This window comes from Coregonus lavaretus (assembly GCF_964263955.1).
Source record: "Coregonus lavaretus genome assembly, chromosome: 4".
NCBI classification, from domain to species: Eukaryota; Metazoa; Chordata; class Actinopteri; order Salmoniformes; family Salmonidae; genus Coregonus; species Coregonus lavaretus.
In genome coordinates, this window is record NC_139991.1 from 21898471 (window position 1) to 21922809 (window position 24339).

General features: G+C 44.2%; 1 protein-coding gene across 1 annotated transcript in view; it reads right to left on the minus strand.

Annotated features, from left to right (window-relative positions):
- Window positions 1–24339, minus strand: part of LOC311128219 (protein kinase C-binding protein NELL1-like) — a gene marked incomplete at both ends in the record, with an annotated part of 560800 nt that overhangs the window by 5732 nt on the left and 530729 nt on the right. Inside the window, one exon of the mRNA XM_084160253.1 lies at window positions 17968–18161. Within this exon, the coding sequence (XP_084016379.1) occupies window positions 17968–18161 (194 nt within the window). The remainder of the gene's footprint in view (window positions 1–17967; window positions 18162–24339) is intronic.

Genomic DNA, 24339 nt, shown 5'->3' on the forward strand with positions numbered 1-24339 from the left:
AGCATTAGCTTGCACTATTCTGATAAAATCTCACTAGTTCATGTTTACTTGATTAGTTACCCAGTGAGCAAAATTATGTTGGAAATACATATTTTTCAGATGTTGAAATCAGGTAAATTTTCGTTTCTGAATGTAAATTGAAAATACATTTTTCTTTTACTTTTCTTTTCCTCCCAAACTTTATTCACAATTAAAATAAAATAGGGCTAACTGAAGATTGCATTATGCAATATTTATTAATGCTCCCATCTGTCATATGCACTTATGTTTGCTTTTTCAAAGCTATAGAACTGGCAGTAATCATGTTCAAAGGTTTTGGACCAACAGACAAAGATTACAGAACACTTTCTCTAACAGTTACAGAAGCATTTTTCTTGCTATGAGTGTGATATGTGGTTGTTTATCTACCTTAGATGAATGCACTGACTGTAAGGCACTCTGGATAAGACCGTCTGCTAAAAGCCCAAAATGTAAATGTAAAAATGAACACTTGCAAAGCACACTGGTTATTATTCTAATGAGCTGGTGGAGCGCTTCTTTCTGGTACCGATCCTCATTCTTTCTTCTCTTAACACGTATAATTGACCCAGAATTGGTCAGAATTCACCCAGAATTGAGCCTCTGACCAATTACACAAGACTTAAATTCTGGTTTAACCAAGATTATGTATCAGCTATATGTTATAGCAATCTGGTGCCTGATGGCACAGTCGATGACATGGCACGAAACCATTGGTTGATGAATGCAACGTCTGAGCAGGGGGACACGACCCACATTTGGTCGGTCCGGACCAAGTCTGAACCAATCATAGACGTCTATGTTTGACAAGTTTGGACAGCACAGTCCAGTACAGCACAGTAGAGTACAGAGTGCAGTACAGTGCAGTACAGAATAGTTCAGTTCAGTGCAGTAAAGTACATTAGAGTATAGTACAATAGAGTACATTATACTGTAATCTACTCTACTTTTCTTTACTTTACTGTACTCTGCTATGCTCTACTGTACTGTGTTGTACTGTACTCTGCTGTGCTCAACTATAATGTACTGCTCTGTACTGTGTTGTACTGTGCTGCCCAAACTTGTGAAACATAAAAGTCTATGATTGGTTCAGATTTGGTCCGGTCCGGACTAGATCTGAACCAATTATAGACGTCTATGTTTGGGCCAAATCAATCAGTTTGTGGACATTGAAATCAAAGCCGGTGCGGACCAAATCTAAACCAAACATAGATGCCTATGATTGGTTCAGATTTGGTCTGGGTAAGCTAGCATATACAGTGGGGAGAACAAGAATTTGATACACTGCCGATTTTGCAGGTTTTCCTACTTACAAAGCATGTAGAGGTCTGTAATTTCCAGAAAATCACATTGTATGATTTTTAAGTAATTCATTTGCATTTTATTGCATGACATAAGTATTTGATCACCTACCAACCAGTAAGAATTCCGGCTCTCACAGACCTGTTAGTTTTTCTTTAAGAAGCCCTCCTGTTCTCCACTCATTACCTGTATTAACTGCACCTGTTTGAACTCGTTACCTGTATAAAAGGCACCTGTCCACACACTCAATCAAACAGACTCCAACCTCTCCACAATGGCCAAGACCAGAGAGCTGTGTAAGGACATCAGGGATACAATTGTAGACCTGCACAAGGCTGGGATGGGCTACAGGACAATAGGCAAGCAGCTTGGTGAGAAGGCAACAACTGTTGGCACAATTATTAGAAAATGGAAGAAGTTCAAGATGACGGTCAATCACCCTCGGTCTGAGGCTCCATGCAAGATCTCACCTCGTGGGGCATCAATGATCATGAGGAAGGTGAGGGATCAGCCCAGAACTACACGGCAGGACCTGGTCAATGACCTGAAGAGAGCTGGGACCACAGTCTCAAAGTAAACCATTAGTAACACACTACGCCGTCATGGATTACAATCCTGCAGCGCACGCAAGGTCCCCCTGTGGTCTGATGAGACAAAAATAGAGCTTTTTGGTCTAAACTCCACTCGCCGTGTTTGGAGGAAGAAGAAGGATGAGTACAACCCCAAGAACACCATCCCAACCGTGAAGCATGGAGGTGGAAACATCATTCTTTGGGGATGCTTTTCTGCAAAGGGGACAGGACGACTGCACCATATTGAGGGGAGGATGGATGGGGCCATGTATCGCGAGATCTTGGCCAACAACCTCCTTCCCTCAGTAAGAGCATTGAAGATGGGTCGTGGCTGGGTCTTCCAGCATGACAACGACCCGAAACACACAGCCAGGGCAACTAAGGAGTGGCTCCGTAAGAAGCATCTCAAGGTCCTGGTGTGGCCTAGCCAGTCTCCAGACCTGAACCCAATAGAAAATCTTTGGAGGGAGCTGAAAGTCCGTATTGCCCAGCGACAGCCCCAAAACCTGAAGGATCTGGAGAAGGTCTGTATGGAGGAGTGGGCCAAAATCCCTGCTGCAGTGTGCGCAAACCTGGTCAAGACCTACAGGAAACGTATGATCTCTGTAATTGCAAACAAAGGTTTCTGTACCAAATATTAAGTTCTGCTTTTCTGATGTTTCAAATACTTATGTCATGCAATAAAATGCAAATTAATTACTTAAAAATCATACAATATGATTTTCTCGATTTTTGTTTTAGATTCCGTCTCTCACAGTTGAAGTGTACCTATGATAAAAATTACAGACCTCTACATGCTTTGTAAGTAGGAAAACCTGCAAAATCGGCAGTGTATCAAATACTTGTTCTCCCCACTGTAACTAGCATGTCACAGGCTGAAATGAGATCTTTGTGTTGGAGACTATTTTCATATCAGGTTCTGGAGTCCTATAGAGAAAGACAGGCTGTGAGACCCACTACACAGATCAGGTGTTGAAGTCGTGCAGAGAGCTGGGCTTTGGCTACTTACTTACTGAGTCACAGATACCTGAGGCTAAATAGAGACAGCAGCCAAGGTACATAGATCTCACTCACAATCCTCCCTTCCTCCCTCTCTTTTCCTCTCTCTTTGTTGCCTGTACTCTTTCTCTCGAGTCATACAGTTGAAGTCGGAAGTTTACATACACTTAGTTTGGAGTCATTAAAACTTGTTTTTCAACCACTCCACAAATTTCTTGTTAACAAACTATAGTTTTGGCAAGTCGGTTAGGACATCTACTTTGTGCATGACACACGTCATTTTTCAAACAACTGTTTACAGACAGATTATTTCACTTTTAATTCACTGTATCACAATTCCAGTGGGTCAGCAGTTTACATACACTAAGTTGACTGTGCCTTTAAACAGCTTGGAAAATTCCAGAAAATTATGTCATGGCTTTAGAAGCTTCTGATAGGCTAATTGACATCATTTGAGTCAATTGGAGGTGTACCTGTGGATTTATTTCAAGGCCTACCTTCAAACCAGTGCCTCTTTGCTTGACATCATGGGAAAATCTAAAGAAATCAGCTAAGACCTCAGATTTTTTTTTTTAGACCTCCACAAGTCTGGTTCATCCTTGGGAGCAATTTCCAAACGCCTGAAGGTACCACATTCATCTGTACAAACAATAGTACGCAAGTATAAACACCATGGGACAACGCAGCCGTCATACCGATCAGGAAGGAGACGCGTTCTGTCTCCTAGAGATGAACGTACTTTGGTGCGAAAAGTGCAAATCAATCCCAGAACAACAGCAAAGGACCTTGTGAAGATGCTGGAGGAAACAGGTACAAAAGTATCTATATCCACAGTAAAACGAGTCCTATACCGACATAACCTGAAAGGCCGCTCAGCAAGGAAGAAGCCAGTGCTTCAAAACCGCCATTAAAAAGCCAGAATTCGGTTTGCAACTGCACATGGGGACAAAGATCGTACTTTTTGGAGAAATGTCCTCTGGTCTGATTAAACAAAAATAGAACTGTTTGTCCATCGTTATGTTTGGAGGAAAAAGGGGAACGCTTGCAAGCCGAAGAACACCATCCCAACCGTGAATCACGGGGGTGGCAGCATCATGTTGTGGGGGTGCTTTGCTGCAGGAGGGACTGGTGCACTTCACAAAATAGATGGCATCATGAGGAAGGAAAATTATGTGGATATATTGAAGCAACATCTCAAGACATCAGTCAGGAAATTAAAGCAAAAGGGTCTTCCAAATGGACAATGACCCCAAGCATACTTCCAAAGTTGTGGCAAAATGGCTTAAGGACAACAAAGTCAAGGTATTTGAGTGGCCATCACAAAGCCCTGACCTCAATCCTATAGAAAATGTGTGGGCAGAACTGAAAAAGCGTGTGCGAGCAAGGAGGCCTACAAACCTGACTCAGTTACACCAGCTCAGTCAGGAGGAATGGGCCAAAATTCACCCAACTTATTGTGGGATGCTTGTGGAAGGCTACCCGAAACGTTTGACGCAAGTTAAACAATTTGAAGGCAATGCTACCAAATACTGATTGAGTGTATGTAAACTTCTGACCCACTGGGAATGTGATGAAATAAATAAAAGCTGAAATAAATCATTCTCTCTACTATTGTTCTGACATTTCACATTCTTAAAATAAAGTGGTGATCCTAACTGACCTAAAACAGGGAATTTTTCTAGGATTAAATGTCAGGAATTGTGAAAAACTGAGTTTAAACGTATTTGGCTAAGGTGTATGTAAACCTCAGACTTCAACTGTATATGTCAATCTGTGCACTCCTCCTCTCTCTTCCTTCTCCTGTGTCTCTCTCTTGGCATCTTTCATTGTTTTGTTTTTTTAGGGGGTAGATCAGCTTTAATATTGCAGATAGATTGTAACTTCCATCAATGTAATTGTCTGCATCACTTCCAATGTTTTTTTTTCTTGCAGTGAGAGACAGAATAACAACAAAAAAATCCAGAAAAACGCATGTAAAAAATGTTATAAATTGATTTGCGTTTTAATGAGGGAAATAAGTATTTGACCCCCTCTCAATCAGAAAGATTTGTGGCTCCCAGGTGTCTTTTATACAGGTAACGAGCTGAGATTAGGAGCACACTCTTAAAGGGAGTGTTCCTAATCTCAGCTTGTTACCTGTATAAAAGACACCTGTCCACAGAAGCAATCAATCAATCAGATTCCAAACTCTCCACCATGGCCAAGACCAAATAACTATCCAAGGATTTCAGAGACAAGATTGTAGACCTACACAAGGCTGGAAGGGCTACAAGACCATCCCCAAGCAGCTTGGTGAGAAGGTGACAACAGTTGGTGCGATTGTTCGCAAATGGAAGAAACACAAAATAACTGTCAATCTCCCTCGGCCTGGTGCTTCATGCAAGATCTCACGTCGTGGAGTTGCAATGATCATGAGAACGGTGAGGAATCAGCCCAGAACTACACGGGAGGATCTTGTCAATGATCTCAAGGCAGCTGGGACCATAAGTCAACAAGAAAACAATTGGTAACACACTACGCCATGAAGTACTGAAATCCTGCAGCGCCCGCAAGGTCCCCCTGCTCAAGAAAGCACTTATACAGGGCCGTCTGAAGTTTGCCAATGAACATCTGAATGATTCATAGGAGAACTGGATGGAAGTGTTGTGGTGCGATGAGACCAAAATCGAGCTCTTTGGCATCAACTCAACTCGCCGTGTTTTGAGGAGGAGGAATGCTGCCTATGACCTCGAGAACACCATCCCCACCGTCAAACATGGAGGTGGAAACATTATGCTTTGGGGGTGTTTTTCTGCTAAGGGACAGGACAACTTCCCCGCATCAAAGGGACGATGGATGGGGCCATGTACCGTCAAATCTTGGGTGAGAACCTCCTTCCCTCAGCCAGGGCATTGAAAATGGGTCGTGGATGGGTATTCCAGCATGACAATGACCCAAAACACACGGCCAAGGCAACAAAGGAGTGGCTCAAGAAGAAGCACATTAAGGTCCTGGAGTGGCCTAGCCAGTCTCCAGACCTTAATCCCATAGAAAATCTGTGGAGGGAGCTGAAGGTTCGAGTTGCCAAACTTCAGCCTCGAAACCTTAATGACTTGGAGAAGATCTGCAAAGAGGAATGGGACAAAATCCCTCCTGAGATGTGTGCAAACCTGGTGGCCAACTACAAGAAACGTCTGACATCTGTGATAGCCAACAAGGGTTTTGCCACCAAGTACTAAGTCATGTTTTGCAGAGGGGTCAAATACTTATTTCCCTAATTAAAATGCAAATCAATTTATAACATTTTTGACATGCGTTTTTCTGGATTTATTTGTTGTTATTCAGTCTCTCACTGTTCAAATAAACCTACCATTAAAATTATAGACTGATCATGTCTTTGTCAGTGGGCAAACATACAAAATCAGCAGGGGATCAAATACTTTATTCCCTCACTGTATATATATATATACATACACATACATACATATACGCATATACATACATACATATCCTTTAAAAATATATATACTTCCCTTTATTACTTTTCAACCACACCATCCCTTCCCTAATTGGAGTAAACTAGTGAACAACAATGCTTAGGCCTCTACTTCATGCTTATACATACTATATACATTTTTTCATTGTAACACTGTCTTCTTCTCCCCCTCTCTCTTTCTCTCTCTGTATTTCTCGGTGTCAGACAACTTCTCCCCCCTCCCTCTATCTCGTGCTCAGTTGTATCTCTATCTCACTGTCACTCGTACTCCTTGCTCTCTCCGTAGCAGTAGCAGTACTGCAGGTGTTTTTGATCTGAGCTGTGACATCCTCATCCACAATCAGATAGTACATCTAAGGCCGGGATTCAATCCAAGGCTTGTTATGGAACTGCGCACTGGACAGCTGACAATGTGACTTTTATAAGGGAATTTACACCTAAGCCGACAGGCGCAGCGTTTACCTTGCGATCTCTGCAAAATCTGGAAATTGCCTTTATAAGGTGTATTGTCAGCTGTCCAGTGTGCAGCAGCACCTAGGAATGAATCCCGGCCTGTCTCAGGGCAGGTGATATCACTTGCATGATGGCTACCACTAGCGCACGCACAACTACCTAGCTAGCGATCCCACATCGGTTACTCAAAGTTGAACTTTTATGCCAATCATTTGGCTTTGGGTAGGTCTACTTCTATTGAAACTACTTACTCCGAGTAGTTTTGTTGATCAAAGTAGTATTCTGTCTGAAACAAAGGGTGAACAGTCAAGGAGAGAGCAGCACACTAGAGGTCTTCACTTTTTGGACCCGTTCCGAAATGGACCTGGGGCTTCCCACCCGGACCCGATATGCATAAATAAAAAAAATGAATATAGACAACTAGACCCGTTCTGTATAGACCCGGTCGAATCCGATCCGAGTGAGGGAAACAGCAGAAAAGTAGCCACTATTTAAGCCACTATTAAACAGAGCTGATAAACCGTGAGAGGAGGGAGCGAGCGGTGCCTCTCTAGCAGGCGGGGGAGGGGCCATACTGTGAGCGAGTGACACAGGGAGGAGGGAGGAAGCATGGAGAGACGACAGCAACTAACCAACAAGCCAACTCGCGCTATAGTAGACTAATAGCTGCCATAGCTAGGTTATTTATCATCCAATCTTATTACGTAATACACATCTTCACTGCATCAAACCGTGAGAAGCTAGTTAACCCATCAGAGTCTAAACCCTGTCTAAGCCGGGGCCGGGGGAGGGGGGAGGGGGATTCTACTAAGCTATATGGAATTGTTTTAAGAAGGTGATACCAAGGATCATTTAGCTATTTGATTTTGAATTTTAACACCCCTTGAAGTATCAGAAAAAATATCCCCCAAAAATATTTGCAGAAAAAATATTTTTGGCCTTACTGCTATTAGCCCACACAAACGCATTGAATAACAAAAGGAAGTTTGTTCTGAAGTGTCTCTCCTATATCTGAGAGATATAAGAAAGATAAGGAAACATTATTATTATTATTATTATTATTATTATTATTATTATTATTATTATTGAACTGACATGTACATGTTCGTGAGAGTCACCTTTGCACAGAGGGGTAATATTAGTGTGTAGCCCAAACGGTTTGGACGCTACAGACAGAAGTTGGCAGATCAGCTGTACCGACTTCAGCCGAGTCTCCTGACAATTCTGGTTGTAGAGCAAAATGGAGAACACCATAATAGTTTGTAGGCCAAACCGTTCGGACGCTACAGACGATTTTGTGAGAAGACCGATTTTCGGGATGTCTCAGGGTCTGACAAACACCGCTCTAGCTCTGTCACCTTTCACCGCAAATGTGGAATTGCGACATAGGCGGATGCGGTGGATTGAGACGCATCCAATGCAAAACATATCTCTAGCTTATACTGACGGATTTATATGGAGATTTTTTTTTAATGCTAATTAGATTTCCGCACAGACATCGACCTTAGCTAGCTAACGTTTGCTAGCTAGGCTAATTGACCAGTCTTAATTTTGGCACTCATGTTTGTTCTACATAGCATATTTATATCTGAACGTTCCACGACGTTGCCTCCTGCTGAACGCATCCAGGTTGTTAGCTATAACTAGCTAATGAGGTAACATGACTGAACAAAGTGCAGCCTAAACAACTGGTTAATGGTCCGGTCTGCAAGTAGCCTAGTTTTAGAATGGCCCGCAATATGTTTTATGAATGTAAAATGCGGCCTGCCAAAGCATACAAAAAAAAAAACGTAGCACCGGTATTACAGGTCATATCTTTTTAACTGTAGCCAAAGGGATAGAATCAAGCCATTTTCTCTGACGAAAGAAGAGGGAGACTTGGCTACGTTGGCTACATAACCTGTATATGAAATGCAGTGTGAAAAGTGGGAGGGTTGAGCGAGACTACAAATTCAAAGGCAGACTACTTTTCTATAGCCTACTCAAAGGAGAGAAAAACATAGCTAGACTGTTGTTTTACTATTAAACTAAACTAAATTCTGTTTTTAATTTCATAAAGCAGCTTGTATTTCTTAACCAGGCAAAGGGTAGCTAACTAGAAGGCTGGTGGTGACTGGTTAGCTAAGGTGAATAAAGAGTCGCCTGAGCGATGTGTATAATCGGAGGTGGAGCCGGAGCGGAGCCAGTCTGCCCACACTCATTGTTTGCTCCTGGTTGATGTAGGCTGTGTTTGCCGGGTGTGAGGTGTCCTTCCCACTGTTCAACAGAACTGCGCTGTGCATCTGTGCTGCTAATATTAATTGTGCTTATCACTGAAAAGCTCTCAATCTCTCCGAAAAATCTTGTCCAGTCAATCAATCAATCAATCAATTTTATTTTATATAGCCCTTCTTACATCAGCTAATATCTCGAAGTGCTGTACAGAAACCCAGCCTAAAACCCCAAACAGCTAGTAATGCAGGTGTAGAAGCACGGTGGCTAGGAAAAACTCCCTAGAAAGGCAAAACCTAGGAAGAAACCTAGAGAGGAACCAGGCTATGAGGGGTGGCCAGTCCTCTTCTGGCTGTGCCGGGTGGAGATTATAACAGAACCATGCCAAGATGTTCAAAAATGTTCATAAGTGACAAGCATGGTCAAATAATAATCAGGAATAAATCTCAGTTGGCTTTTCATAGCCGATCATTAGTCCAGTCCTTTTAGTAGTCAGATTTTAGTCGCAGAGTTAATTTTGTCTCGTTTTTGTCACGGTTCAGACAGACGACCAGAGGACCACAATTGCGTCACACCAGAAAGTTTATTAAAACGGGAATGAAGAGTAGTCAGGAGTCGTTATGGCAGAAAGCAGGTCTGGATCTCCTGGGGCAGAAGAGTATCCAAAAATCAGGCAGGTCCGGGGTCACAAAACCAGGGTGAGCCAGAAGCGCGAGCAAACAGGTTCCGGGTGTGAGCTTTGCAGACGATCTGACACAGGAGAGCTGAAAGACAGGGCTTTAAATACTGGGAGAGGTAGTGGGTAATGCAGCGCAGCTGGCAGAGTAATTAGAGCAGAGCAGAGCAGGGACAGGTGGAGCTAGTTAGGCTGAGTAGAGAGAGTGGTGAGCAGAGTGGAAGAAAATAAAGGTGGTAACCCGGTGGAGTGAGAGGCTCATGACAGAACCCCCCCCCCAAGGGACGGCCCCAGAAGTCCCAAGAGCAACACCACGCCGGGCGGGAGGAGGGGAGCCGGAGGAGGGCTAGAACTCCTCCGAACGGTCCGAGTGAACGTCCTCATCCTCGGAGGAAGCCGGAGGGCCGTGGTCGGGAGATGGGACAGGTCCCGAGACAGGATCAGGCACAGGACAGGAAGCCGAGCGGGCAGGACGGTTAGGGACCCCTCTGGGGCGGCCCCTACGGATTGCAGGTTGATCAGGATGCCGTTGGTGGAAGGCGGTGATGAGAGTCCTATCCACAATCCGACTAGCTGGCACCCAGGTCCTTTCCTCAGGTCCATAGCCCTCCCAGTCAATGAGGTACTGGAGACCCCTACCCCTCCGTCTGGACCGAAGCAGGCGGCGGACGGTGTAAACCAGACCACCATCGACGAGCCGTGGAGGAGGAGGACAAGGCGCAGCAGGGACCAGCGGACTCTCATGGATGGGCTTAATCTTAGACACATGGAAAGTGGGGTGCACCCTCAGGGAATTAGGCAGTTGGAGCCGGACAGCAGTTGGGCTAATCACTCTTATGATAGGGAATGGGCCAATGAACCGAGGTGCCAGCTTCTGCGACTCCACCCTGAGTGGCAGGTTCTTCGATGACAACCACACCCTTTGACCAACATGGTAGGTGGGAGCAGGAATTCTCCGACGGTTGGCCCCGGTAGTGTAGCTGGCAACGGATCTGAGGAGTGTGGCTCGGGCTTGTGACCAGGTGCGGCGACATCGACGGGCAAAAGCAAGTGCAGATGGGCAAGTAACCTCCTCTTCCTGGCTGGCAAATAGAGGAGGCTGGTATCCATAAACACATTGGAAAGGGGACATACCGATGGCAGAGCAGGTCAGAGAATTGTGTGCGTACTCCACCCATGTCAATTGCTGCGACCAGGAGTGGGGGTTGCGTGAAGTCATGCATCGCAGTGCCTTCTCGAGCTCCTGATTTGCCCGCTCTGACTGCCCATTGGATTGGGGATGGAATCCGGAAGTCAGACTGACTGTGGCTCCCAGCAGGTGACAGAACTCCTTCCAAAAAGCGGAGGAGAATTGTGGACCACGGTCAGAAACTACATCCTTTGGCAGTCCGTGGATCCGGAAGACGTGTTCCAGGACCACCTGGGCGGTCTCCTTGGCGGTTGGGAGCTTGGGGAGGGGAATGAAGTGTGCCATCTTGCTGAAACGGTCAACTATGGTGAGAATGACGGTCATGCCACTTGAAGGGGGCAGCCCCGTGACAAAGTCAAGGGCGATGTGAGACCAGGGACGTCTGGGCACAGGCAGGGGCTGCAGCAATCCGGCTGGGGGCTGGCAGGACGACTTGTGTTGGTTGCAGATGGGGCAGGCTTGGACGAATTCCCGTACATCCCTTCTCAGAGAGGGCCACCAGAACCTCTGGGCGAGCAGGTTGTAAGTGCGGGTGGAGCCAGGGTGACAAGCTAGGCGGGAGTCATGTCCCCACTGAACGACCTGGGACCTCAGGTTTTCGGGGACAAAAAGGCGGTCAGCTGGGCAAGTGCTGGGACCTGGCTGGTTACGGAGAGCTTCCAGCACCTGTTCCTCAACAGCCCAGGTCAGAGCTGCTACGATGCAGGGACTTGGCAGAATCGACACAGGGTCCTTGGAGGGGGTGTCATCCTTCTGGAATTGACGGGAGAGGGCGTCTGGCTTGGTGTTGCGTGATCCAGGCCGGTATGACAGAGTGAAATTAAACCTGGTGAAGAACAGGGCCCAGCGGGACTGCCTGGAGTTCAACCGTTTGGCCGTGCGGATGTACTCCAAGTTCTTATGATCGGTCCAAACGAGAAATGGAATGGTGGACCCCTCCAGCCAGTGACGCCACTCCTCCAAGGCAAGCTTCACAGCCAGCAGCTCACGGTTCCCTATGTCGTAATTGCACTCAGAGGGGGACAACCGACGTGAGAAAAAGGCACAGGGATGGAGCTTCCTATCCTCCGCAGCCCACTGAGAAATCACAGCACCAACTCCCACATCCGAGGCGTCCACCTCCACAATGAATTGCCGGTCCACATCAGGCATCTGGAGGATGGGAGCGGAGGTGAACCTCACCTTGAGGGTACTGAAGGCTTTGTCGGCTGCTGGGGTCCAGGTGAAGGGTTGCTTGGTGCTGGTAAGAGCAGTGAGAGGGGCAGCAACGGTACTGTAGTTCCGGATAAACTTTCTATAGAAGTTAGCAAACCCCAGAAACTGTTGCAGCTTCTTTCTGTTCTCCGGAACTGGCCATGAAGTGACTGCTGATACTTTGGCAGGATCCATTTGGATACTTCCCTCTGCCACTATGTACCCCAGGAAGGCCACTGTCTTGACGTGAAACTCACATTTCTCTGCCTTGGCGTAGAGGGAATTCTCCAGAAGACGATGAAGGACTTGCTGGACATGGCGGGTGTGTTCAGACAGGTTTCTGGAGTAGATTAAGATGTCATCCAGGTAAACGAAGACAAACTTGTTTAACATGTCCCGCAGTACATCATTCACTAGAGCCTGGAACACAGCAGGAGCATTGGTGAGGCCAAAAGGCATAACCAGATACTCGTAGTGGCCTGTTGGTGTATTGAATGCGGTTTTCCATTCATCTCCCTCCCGGATCCGCACTAGGTGGTAAGCGTTTCTGAGATCCAACTTGGTAAAAACAGTGGCTCCCTGGAGCAACTCAAAAGCAGAGGTGAGCAGAGGCAGAGGGTAACGGTTTTTCACTGTGATGTCGTTGAGTCCCCTGTAGTCGATGCAGGGGCGAAGAGATCCGTCCTTCTTCCCCACAAAGAAGAAGCCAGCACCAGCAGGAGATGAAGATGAACGGATTAATCCTGCGGACAGAGAGCCATTGATGTAGTCCTCCATGGACTTTCTTTCAGGAGCAGACAACGAATAAAGACGGCCCTTTGGAGGGGCTGTTCCAGGGAGGAGGTCGATGGCACAGTCGTACGGTCGGTGAGGGGGCAGAGATGTGGCTCTTGCTTTGTTAAACACTTCTCTGAGACCATGGTAGCATTCTGGGACATTGGAGAGGTCAGGAGCGGAGTTAGTAGGTACTGGCCGAGGGGGTAGTGCGGCAGCAAGCAGGCAGGTTCGGTGGCAGTCCTCTCCCCACTCCCTGATCACCCCGGTCACCCAGTCGAGCTGAGGGTTGTGCCGGCGGAGCCATGGGTAACCCAGGATGAGGGGTTGGCCTGGAGAGGGGAGCAGGTGAAACTGGATAGTTTCTTGATGGTTTCCGGACAGACCCATCGAGACCGGGGCCGTGACATGAGTGACCGATCCGAGTAAGTGTCCGTCCAGTGCCCGGGCAGGAATAGGAGGTGTCAAACGGAGGTTCTCCAGTCCCAGTTGGCGTGCCAGCTTGATGTCCATTATGTTGGCTTCGGCGCCAGAATCCACCAGAGCAGCCAGGGTGTGAGTTGAATCAGAGAGGCGGAGGTGAACTTGCAGCAGGGGTTTGCGGTCGGAGGACTGGATGGTCATTGAACTCAACCGGACTCCCCCTATGCCCGGTGAGCTTCGGCCCTTTAAAGGGCAGGTTACCACACGATGTCCATCACCTCCACAATAGAGGCAGAGGTTTGAGGTGAAGCGGCGCTGGCGCTCTGCAGGAGTGAGAGAGGCTCGCCCAATCTCCATAGGCTCAGACTGATCAAGCTGACCTGGGTGAGTGGCAGTAGATGACAGGAGCCCAGTCGGATCTCTCCGAATGCCGGTAGTAGGTGGACCTTGGCGCCCCCTCTCACGACGACGGGTCTGTATCCTTCTGTCGATCCTGACAGTCAGTGCGATGGCTTCATCAAGAGTGGAAGGCAGTTCATGGGAGACCAACTCGTCCTTGATATAGTCAGCCAAACTATGGAAGAACGCGTCCACCAACGATGGTGTGTTCCAAGAACTTCGTCTAGCCAGGGTTCGGAAGTCGATGGAATGGTCTGCGACTGTACGTCTGCCTTGTCGAATACTGAACAGTTCACGAGACGCCTCTGCGGTTGGTGAATCCAGGTCAAACACCTTCAGCATCTCCTCAGCAAACAGGTCGAAGATTGCACATGCGGGGGTTTGACGTTCGAACTCTGCTGTTCCCCAGAGTCGAGCTCGGCCCGTCAGGTGAGTGATGGCATACCCAACTTTAGCCCCCTCCGTGGCGAAGGTCCTTGGCTGCAAGGAGAACTGAAGTCGGCAGCTAGTCAGGAATGGCCGGACCTGGGTTGAATCGCCGTTGAACCGCTCGGGGTCTCCGATCTTGGGTTCCGGAGCAGCGGCTGCAATGACCGGGGCAGGTAACTCGGAGGCAGGGCTGGTGGGCAGACTGGCTGGGGTAAGGTTGGTGAGGAGTTGAATGATCATGGCGAGTTGTTGTTGCTGCTGCTGGAACTGCTGCTCATGCTCGTCGGTTTCCATGTCGGGGGAAGTGTGCGCTGAGTCCATAATGGTCAGATCGTACTGTCACGGTTCAGACAGACGACCAGAGGACCACAATTGCGTCACACCAGAAAGTTTATTAAAACGGGAATGAAGAGTAGTCAGGAGTCGTTATGGCAGAAAGCAGGTCTGGATCTCCTGGGGCAGAAGAGTATCCAAAAATCAGGCAGGTCCGGGGTCACAAAACCAGGGTGAGCCAGAAGCGCGAGCAAACAGGTTCCGGGTGTGAGCTTTGCAGACGATCTGACACAGGAGAGCTGAAAGACAGGGCTTTAAATACTGGGAGAGGTAGTGGGTAATGCAGCGCAGCTGGCAGAGTAATTAGAGCAGAGCAGAGCAGGGACAGGTGGAGCTAGTTAGGCTGAGTAGAGAGAGTGGTGAGCAGAGTGGAAGAAAATAAAGGTGGTAACCCGGTGGAGTGAGAGGCTCATGACAGTTTTAGTAAACTGAAATGAATGTATTATTTGTTGTTGTTCAGTTATAGTTTTTTTTTCTGGGTCTATTTAGTAGTTATAGTCTCATCAATTGCCACTGAAAAATAGGTGTTTGACTAATATTTTAGTCACAATTTTTTGGGACGAAATTAACACTGTAATTGAGGCGCATGTGCTTTCTAATCCTACAGTTACAAATAACAACAACTGTTGGCTCTTGGTCGTTGTAGCCTATCCTTCTCCTTTAACTTTTCATACCGTCATTTTAATTTCATCTTCAATTGATTAGATATCTCCTAACTTTTGCCACACATAGAGGCTCTACGACTATAGCCTATTGCCTGATTGATGATTGGCCAACCACTCTCGTGAAAAGCAAAAGCAGCAGCATGAATTATAAAATGTCTCTCTCTTTCTACTGCAGCAGTCCCATTCAGATCTGTATGGGTCAGTTACAATTACGCATACCCGAGACTCATGACATTCAGATCCAACCCAGACTTGTGACATTATTTAGAATTCTAGATCCGGACCTGCTCGTGAAAACCTCTACAGTACACGCCTCCCTACTGTACTGGGACCTGCTAAACCAGGGGTGTCAAACTCATTTAGCAAACAATAGGCCTATATCCATCGCTTTTGGAATTGTTTATGCTTCTTGACTGTATAGCTTTTTTTCACTGACTGTTAGCAAGCTGGACAGGGTAAAGACACTATAAATGTAGGTCTATCTTCAGTTCCGATTTGGTTTGAGTCATTTTAATGTCGATTAAGATTGTCCCCCCCCCAAGAAAATAAAAAATAAACAACAGCCCGTATGTTTGACACCCCTAAACAGTCATACAATGAGACAATTAAATTGAGCAGCAAGACCAGGAACCAGCCGGGAGTTTGAAAGTATTCAACCCCCTTGGCATTTTTCCTATTTTGTTGCCTTACAACCTGGAATTAAAATGGATTTTTGGGGGGTTTGTATCATTTGATTGACACAACATGCCTACCACTTTGAAGATGCAAAATATGTTTTATTGTGAAACAAACCAGAAATAACACCCAAAAAATGAACTTGAGCGTGCATAACTATTCACCCACCCAAAGTCAATACTTTGTAGAGCCTCCTTTTGCAGCAATTACAGCTGCAAGTCTCTTGGGGTATGTCTCTGTAAGATTGGCATATCTTGCCACTGGGATTTTTGCCCATTCTTCAAGGCAAAACTGCTCCAGCTCCTTCATTGGATTGAGGTCTGGGCTTTGACTAGGCCATTCCAAGAAATGTAAATGTTTCCCCTTAAACAACTTGAATGTTGCTTTAGCAGTATGCTTAGGGTCATTGTCCTGCTGGAAGGTGAACCTCCGTCCCAAATCTCTGGAAGACTGAAACAGGTTTCCCTCAAGAATTTCCCTGTATTTAGCACCATCCATCGTTCATTCAATTCTGATCAGTTTCCCAGTCCCTGCCAATGAAAAACATCCCCACAGCATGATGCTGCCACCACTATGCTTCACTGTGGGGATGGTGTTCTCGGGGTGATGAGATGTGTTGGGTTTGCGCCAGACATAGCGTTTTTCTTGATGGCCAAAAAGCTAAATTTTAGTCTCATCTGACCAGTGTACCTTCTTCCATATGCTTGGGGAGTCTCCCACATGGCTTTTGGCGAACACCAAACGTGTTTGCTTATTTTTTTCTTTAAGCAATGGCTTTTTTCTGGCCACTCTTCCGTAAAGTCCAGCTCTGTGGAGTGTACGGCTTAAAGTGGTTCTATGGACAGATACTCCTATCTCCGCTGTGGAGCTTTGCCGCTCCTTCAGGGTTATATTTGGTCTCTTTGGTGCCTCTCTGATTAATGCCCTCCTTGCCAGGTCCGTGAATTTTGGTGGGCGGCCCTCTCTTGGCAGGTTTGTTGTGGTGCCATATCCTTTCAATTTTTTTATAATGGATTTAATGGTGCTCCGTGGGATGTTCAACGTTTCTGATATTTTTTTATAACCCTACCCTGATCTGTACTTCTCCACAACTTTGTCCCTGACCTGTTTGGAGAGCTCCTTGGTCTTCATGGTGCCGCTTGCTTGGTGGTGCCCCTTGCTTAGTGGTGTTGTAGACTCTGGGGCCTTTCAGAACAGGTGTATATATACTGAGATCATGTGAGAGATCATGTGACACTTAGATTGCACACAGGTGGACTTTATTTAACTAATTATGTAACTTCTGAAGGTAATTGGTTGCACCAGATCTTATTTTGGGGCTTCATAGCAAAGGGGGTGAATACATATGCACGCACCACTTTTCTGTGATTTTATTTAAATTAAAAAATTTAACAACTTTTTTTTTTCATTTCACTTCACTAATTTCGACTATTTTGTGTATGTCCATTACATGAAATCCAAATAAAAATAAATTTAAATTACAGGTTGTAATGCAACAAAATAAGAAAAATGGGATGAATACTTTTGCAAGGCACTGTATGTGTGTGACAGAGTAGAAGTGTCTGTCGTTCTCTGTTCTTTCTCTGTCTTAATTTTGAGGTAGATGTGTGTGCTGTTACAGCGGGAACCCAGATGTGAGTGTTTGTGCAGATGGTTGTTTCATCTATGTGACTGTGGATGTGTCTTTCTGTATTTTCTCGCTTTGTTCCTGTTTACTAGGTAGTAGCCACTAACAAAGTAGGTGTGAGGTGGGGATGTGTGTTTGTCAGAAAAGCTATATCTTGTGTGTGTGCGTGTACATGCATGCATGTGTTTGTCTGTGTGTGAACACAGTGATGTGTTGATGTGAGTGCATTCTTGGATGAGCGTTGGCTCACATGTAGGTGTGTGTGTGTGTTAGTCTTACACTGCAGGAGCAGAGGGAGCAGTGTGTGTGTGTGTGTGTGTGTGGTGTGTGTTAGCCCTATAGCTTGCAGGAGCAGAATGTGTTTGTGTGTGTGTGTGTGTGTGTGTGTGTGTGTGTGTGTGTGTGTGTGTGTGTGTGTGTGTGTGTGTGTGTGTGTGTGTGTGTGTGTGTGTGTGTGTGTGTGTGTGTGTGTGTGTGTGTGTGTGTGTGTGTGTGTGTGTGTGTGTGTGTGTGTGTGTGTGTATGTGTGTGTGTGTGTGTGTGTTAGCTCTACCTTGCAGGAGCAGAGGGTGCAGCGGTCCAGGCTGAGGTTCCACTCCTGTCCGTTGTGTTTGAGGCCCTCCTCATGAAGACAGTCTCCACTGCAGGCCGGTCCAGATGTGCACATACAGTCAAAGCCACCCGGAAGGTTCACACACACACTGTCGTTCCAGCATGTGTGTGTCTGCGTGGCGCACTCGTCAACGTCTGAAACAGAGAATAGCTGTTTTACCAATCAAAAACAAGAATGTGTGACTTTCTTCACTACACCATTTTCACCTCTCTACTTTATCTCTTACCTGTTCTTCCAGTGTTTAGTTTAGTTTATTAGGATCCTCATTGGCTGTTGCAAATGCAACAGGAGTGTGCCCAGAGACAGAGCATATCAACATGAATAAAACCCTGCAACAATATAACAATGTACGGAATGCCCCTGAAATCTTGAAAAAATAAAAATAAATAGAAAATAGTTTTTTTACCACCTTAACTTTTAATTGCATTTTACCCAGTGACATCAGCGTTATCTGGGAGGCAGAGAGAGAGAAAAATGGTACGTTTCAAATGGCACCCTATTCCCTATATAGTGCACAACTTTTGATCTGAGCATCAAAGGTAGTGCACTATATTGGGGATTGGGTAGCATGCACCCAGAGATACACCCAGAGTATGGTGAGGAGACTCGGTAGCCACGCCACAGATCAGGATACACTTAGAGAGTTCCACCTCAAGTAACAGCGCTGAATACACACACTAATTGGTGAAAAAAGTTCTGACTGGAATTTATGGTAAGTGTGACACATTATTTACATAAATTAAACGAAATTGCCGTCAGGGAAAGACATATACTGTAAAAAAATGTAATTGTGTTTCAACTAATTATTATTAAGTAACTGGTTCCACAGCCTTTTTTTGTTTACTAAATTTTTCTGTCAAAGTGTTACCTGAATTGAAATGTTTTAGTTGGCCCAAACTTAGCTCCAATTTAAAATGACGTGTTTGCTCAACTTATCTCATATGTTAATTCAACTAGAAATTATTATTTAGCTCCAACTTGAGAACTTAGGAAAAAATCAGTTAATTTTAAATGTGTTTGCTCAACTTGTCTCACACAGTGCATTCGGAAAGTATTCAGACCCCTTGACTTTTTCAACATTTTGTTACGTTACAGCCTTATTCTAAAATTGATTAAATAAAAAAATGTAATCATCAACCTACACACAATACCCCATAATGACAAAGCAAAAACAGGTTTTTAGACATTTTGGCAAATCTATGAAAAGCTAAGACTCTCATGAACACACACACGTGTAACATGTTTTGCTCTATAACGCGCACAAGCTACACAAGAGTCGTTAGAAGCTAAGGGGCTATTCTACATACCGTGAGGGAAAAAAGTATTTGATCCCCTGCTGATTTTGTACGTTTGCCCACTGACAAAGACATGATCAGTCTATAATTTTAATGGTAGGTTTATTTGAACAGTGAGAGACAGAATAACAACAAAAAAATCCAGAAAAACACATGTCAAAAATGTTATAAATTGATTTGCATTTTTAATAAGGGAAATATGTATTTGACCCCTCTGCAAAACATGACTTAGTACATTTTTGTAAAAAAAAATGCATCTTTTTTTTATTTTTTATTTATGTATTTTTTGGGGGGTGGATCAGCTTAATATTGCAGAGAGATTGTATCTTCTATCAATGTAATTGTGTGCATCACTTCCAATCCCCCATATTTTTTATATATACAGTGGGGGAAAAAAGTATTTAGTCAGCCACCAATTGTGCAAGTTCTCCCACTGAAAAAGATGAGAGAGGCCTGTAATTTTCATCATAGGTACACGTCAACTATGACTGACAAAATGAGAATTATTTTTCCAGAAAATCACATTGTAGGATTTTTTATGAATTTATTTGCAAATGATGGTGCTTCTTACGAAGCCACTCCTTCGTTGCCCGGGCGGTGTGTTTAGGATCATTGTCATGCTGAAAGATCCAGCCACATTTCATCTTCAATGCCCTTGCTGATGGAAGGAGGTTTTCACTCAAAATCTCACGATACATGGCCCCATTCTTTCTTTCCTTTACACGGATCAGTCGTCCTGGTCCCTTTGCAGAAAAACAGCCCCAAAGCATGATGTTTCCACCCCCATGCTTCACAGTAGGTATGGTGTTACTGATGGTAGGCTTTGTTACTTTGGTCCCAGCTCTCTGCAGGTCATTCACTAGGTCCCCCCGTGTGGTTCTGGGATTTTTGCTCACCGTTCTTGTGATAATTTTGACCCCACGGGGTGAGATCTTGCGTGGAGCCCCAGATCGAGGGAGATTATCAGTGGTCTTGTATGTCTTCCATTTCCTAATAATTGCTCCCACAGTTGATTTCTTCAAACCAAGCTACAATTTTGTTTCTGGTGTCCTTTGACAGCTCTTTGGTCTTGTCCATAGTGGAGTTTGGAGTGTGACTGTTTGAGGTTGTGGACAGGTGTCTTTTATACTGATAAGAAGTTCAAACAGGTGCCATTAATACAGGTAACGAGTGGAGGACAGAGGAGCCTCTTAAAGAAGAAGTTACAGGTCTGTGAGAGCCAGAAATCTTGCTTGTTTGTAGGTGACCAAATACTTATTTTCCACCATAATTTGCAAATAAATTCATAAAAAATCCTACAATGTGATTTTCTGGATATTTTTTCTCAATTTGTCTGTCATAGTTGACGTGTACCTATGATTAAAATTACAGGCCTCTCTCATCTTTTTAAGTGGGAGAACTTGCACAATTGGTGGCTGACTAAATACTTTTTCCCCCCACTGTATATATATATATATATATATATATATATATATATATATATATATATATATATATATATATATATATATATATATTTGCTCCTGAACTTCTTCTACTCTCAACCTCTCCGTTCATTTTCATGATGTCCATCCGGTTTGCTTCTATATGCCATATATTTCTAACTGTGCTCTTTCCCAAAAGCTCCCAACATACAACCTATATACTTATTATGGACACAGTATGCTTACATTATTAGCTATCTTTGTTATTATTTGTTGTTATTTGTTATTAGCCCCATCCTTCAACTCTATTCAATACCTCCCATCTATCTCTTAACACCATCCATATAGGATTTCTATTTGCCATATATATTTCAACCGTACTGTGATGTTTTACAAAAGTTCTGAACCTTTCTATTCTCATTGCTTCTACAAATTGTGAATTAAAAATAAACATTTTTGCTAAAAGTATTATTATATTATTGATCGATTGACTATGACTTTTCAGATCACCCAGTAATGTTATCTGCAAGGTTAGCTCCAGGTAAATATTGCAATCCTTTAGCCATTCCTGAACCTGTGTCCAAAAACAAGCTACAAATAGACAGAACCCAAACAAATGATCTAATGATTCTGTCTCTTCACAGCAAAATATGCAGAGCTGGGAAGATTCTATCCCCCATATAAATAACATTATATTGGTAGCAAGAATTTTATATAATAATTTAAATTGAAAGATTCAAATTTTTGAATCCGGTGTCGTTTTGCGTGTCAGTTCATAAACACTATGCCATGGGATCGGTTGGTCAAAGATCTCTTCCCAACTATTTTGCAATCTATATGGGACGGCTGTCAATCCTTTGGTCCTTAAGTGAAACTGATATACTTTTTTATTTATCACAGTTTTCCTTAACCAATTATGTTCTTTAATGCAAGGCCGACAGACAAGTTCCTTACTTTCTCCCCTTCCACTTTCCTCTTCCACTTTTGCGGTAAGGCTGCAATTATTTGGTTGTAATTTTGGGTACAGCAGACATTTCCATATGTTTTTGTTAGCTGCATGTGCGACATAACTCCACCAGTCCTACCAATGATATCATTTACGAAGATTATACCTTTTTTAAACATTCTGTCAAAAAATACAGTTTTTTTGTCAATTAGTATATTTGAATTTAACCACAATATTTGTTGCATTATTTGTTCTATCGTTTCTGGAGGATTAAATTGAAATTGCAACCAACTTTCTATGGCTTGTTTTAGAAATAGTGATATTTGGGAGATTATTTCCTTTTCAAATAACTGCAAATGAGTTGTTGTAATCTGAATAAAGGGAAAAAGGCCTTTCTTGAACATTGGGTGAGACAATCTTAAACATTTGCTTGAGAACCAGTTCGGATTTAAGTATAACTTTTGTATGACTGAAGCTTTTAGTGATAGGTCTAATGCTTTAATATTTAATAATTTCTGTCCTCCGAATTCATAGTCATTATATAAATATGCCCTTTTAATTTTGTCTGGCTTGCCGTTCCAAATAAAATTGAATATTTTTTTCTCATATAATTTAAAAAACTGTGAGAGACAGAATAACAACAAATAAATCCAGAAAAACGCATGTCAAAAATGTTATAAATTGATTTGCATTTTAATGAGGGAAATACGTTTTTGACCCCTCTGCAAAACATGACTTAGTACTTGGTGGCAAAACCCTTGTTGGCAATCACAGAGGTCAGACGTTTCTTGTAGTTGGCCACCAGGTTTGCACACATCTCAGGAGGGATTTTGTCCTACTCCTCTTTGCAGATCTTCTCCAAGTCATTAAGGTTTCGAGGCTGACGTTTGGCAACTCGAACCTTCAGCTCCCTCCACAGATTTTATATGGGATTAAGGTCTGGAGACTGGCTAGGCCACTCCAGGACCTTAATGTGCTTCTTCTTGAGCCACTCCTTTGTTGCCTTGGCCGTGTGTTTTGGGTCATTGTCATGCTGAAATACCCATCCACGACCCATTTTCAATGCCCTGGCTGAGGGAAGGAGGTTCTCACCCAAGATTTGACAATACATGGCCCCGTCAATCGTCCCTTTGATGTGGTGAAGTTGTCCTGTCCCCTTAGCAGAAAAACACCCCCAAAGCATAATGTTTCCACCTCCATGTTTGACGGTGGGGATGGTGTTCTTGGGGTCATAGGCAGCATTCCTCCTCCTCCAAACACGCCGAGTTGAGTTGATGCCAAGGAGTTCGATTTTGGTCTCATCTGACCACAACACTTTCACCCAGTTCTCCTCTGAATCATTCAGATGTTCATTGGCAAACTTCAGACGGGCCTGTATATGTGCTTTCTTGAACAGGAGGACCTTGCGGGCACTGCAGGATTTCAGTCCTTCACGGCGTAGTGTGTTACCAATTGTTTTCTTGGTGACTATGATCCCAGCTGCCTTGAGATCATTGACAATATCCTCCTGTGTAGTTCTGGGCTGATTCCTCACCGTTCTCATGATCATTGTAACTCCACTAGGTGAGATCTTGCATGGAGCCTCAGGCCGAGGGAGACTGACAGTTATTTTGTGTTTCTTCCATTTGCGAATAATCGCACCAACTGTTGTCACCTTCTCACCAAGCTGCTTGGAAATGGTCTTGTAGCCCATTCCAGCCTTGTGTAGGTCTACAATCTTGTCCGTGACATCCTTGGAGACCTCTTTGGTCTTGGCCATGGTGGAGAGTTTGGAATCTGATTGATTGATTGCTTCTGTGGACAGGTGTCTTTTATACAGGGAACAAACTGAGATTAGGCGCACTCCCTTTAAGAGAGTGTGCTCCTAATCTCAGCTCGTTACCTGTATAAAAGACACCTGGGAGCCAGAAATCTTTCTGATTGAGAGGGGGTCAAATACTTATTTCCCTCATTAAAATGCAAATCAATTTATAACATTTTTGACATGCGCTTTTCTGGATTTTTTTGTTGTTATTCTGTCTCTCACTGTTCAAATAAACCTACCATAAAAATTATAGACTGATCATGTCTTTGTCAGTGGGCAAACGTACAAAATCAGCAGGGGATCAAATACTTTTTTCCCTCACTGTATATATATATATATATAAAGTAACACGAGGAATAAGTCACGAGTAGAGAAGAGTCTGTTGCAACAATGCAAGTAGAATGGGATGTTTGAGCATGGTACCTCTACATGGGCAATGGGTACAGTACATTCTCAGAGTGTATAATATGACTCAACAGTCACTGTCCTCTGCTATTCATTTCAGAAATAGAGAATGGACATTGGGATATTTCCTGTGCCTATGATAGAGTTTACCCTACTCCCTACTGTATCTATATGGGTGATGCATACTGTTTATCTCAAACAGTAAGAAACTAAGTTCCCCCCTCAGGAAAAATAAAGTTATTCTAATATAATCTAAAGAGATATTCTGCACTAATACATTTCAGAGATAGAGAAATTAAGCTATAGATAGTGACATTCTCCTGTGTATTCCTGACCATTGTATCTCTGCATGATCGATGCATCGCTACATCCTGAGGTATAGGGAGAAATCGTGCTCTTCTCACAGTAACTGAGATTGGGATTACATGTGATTCACTA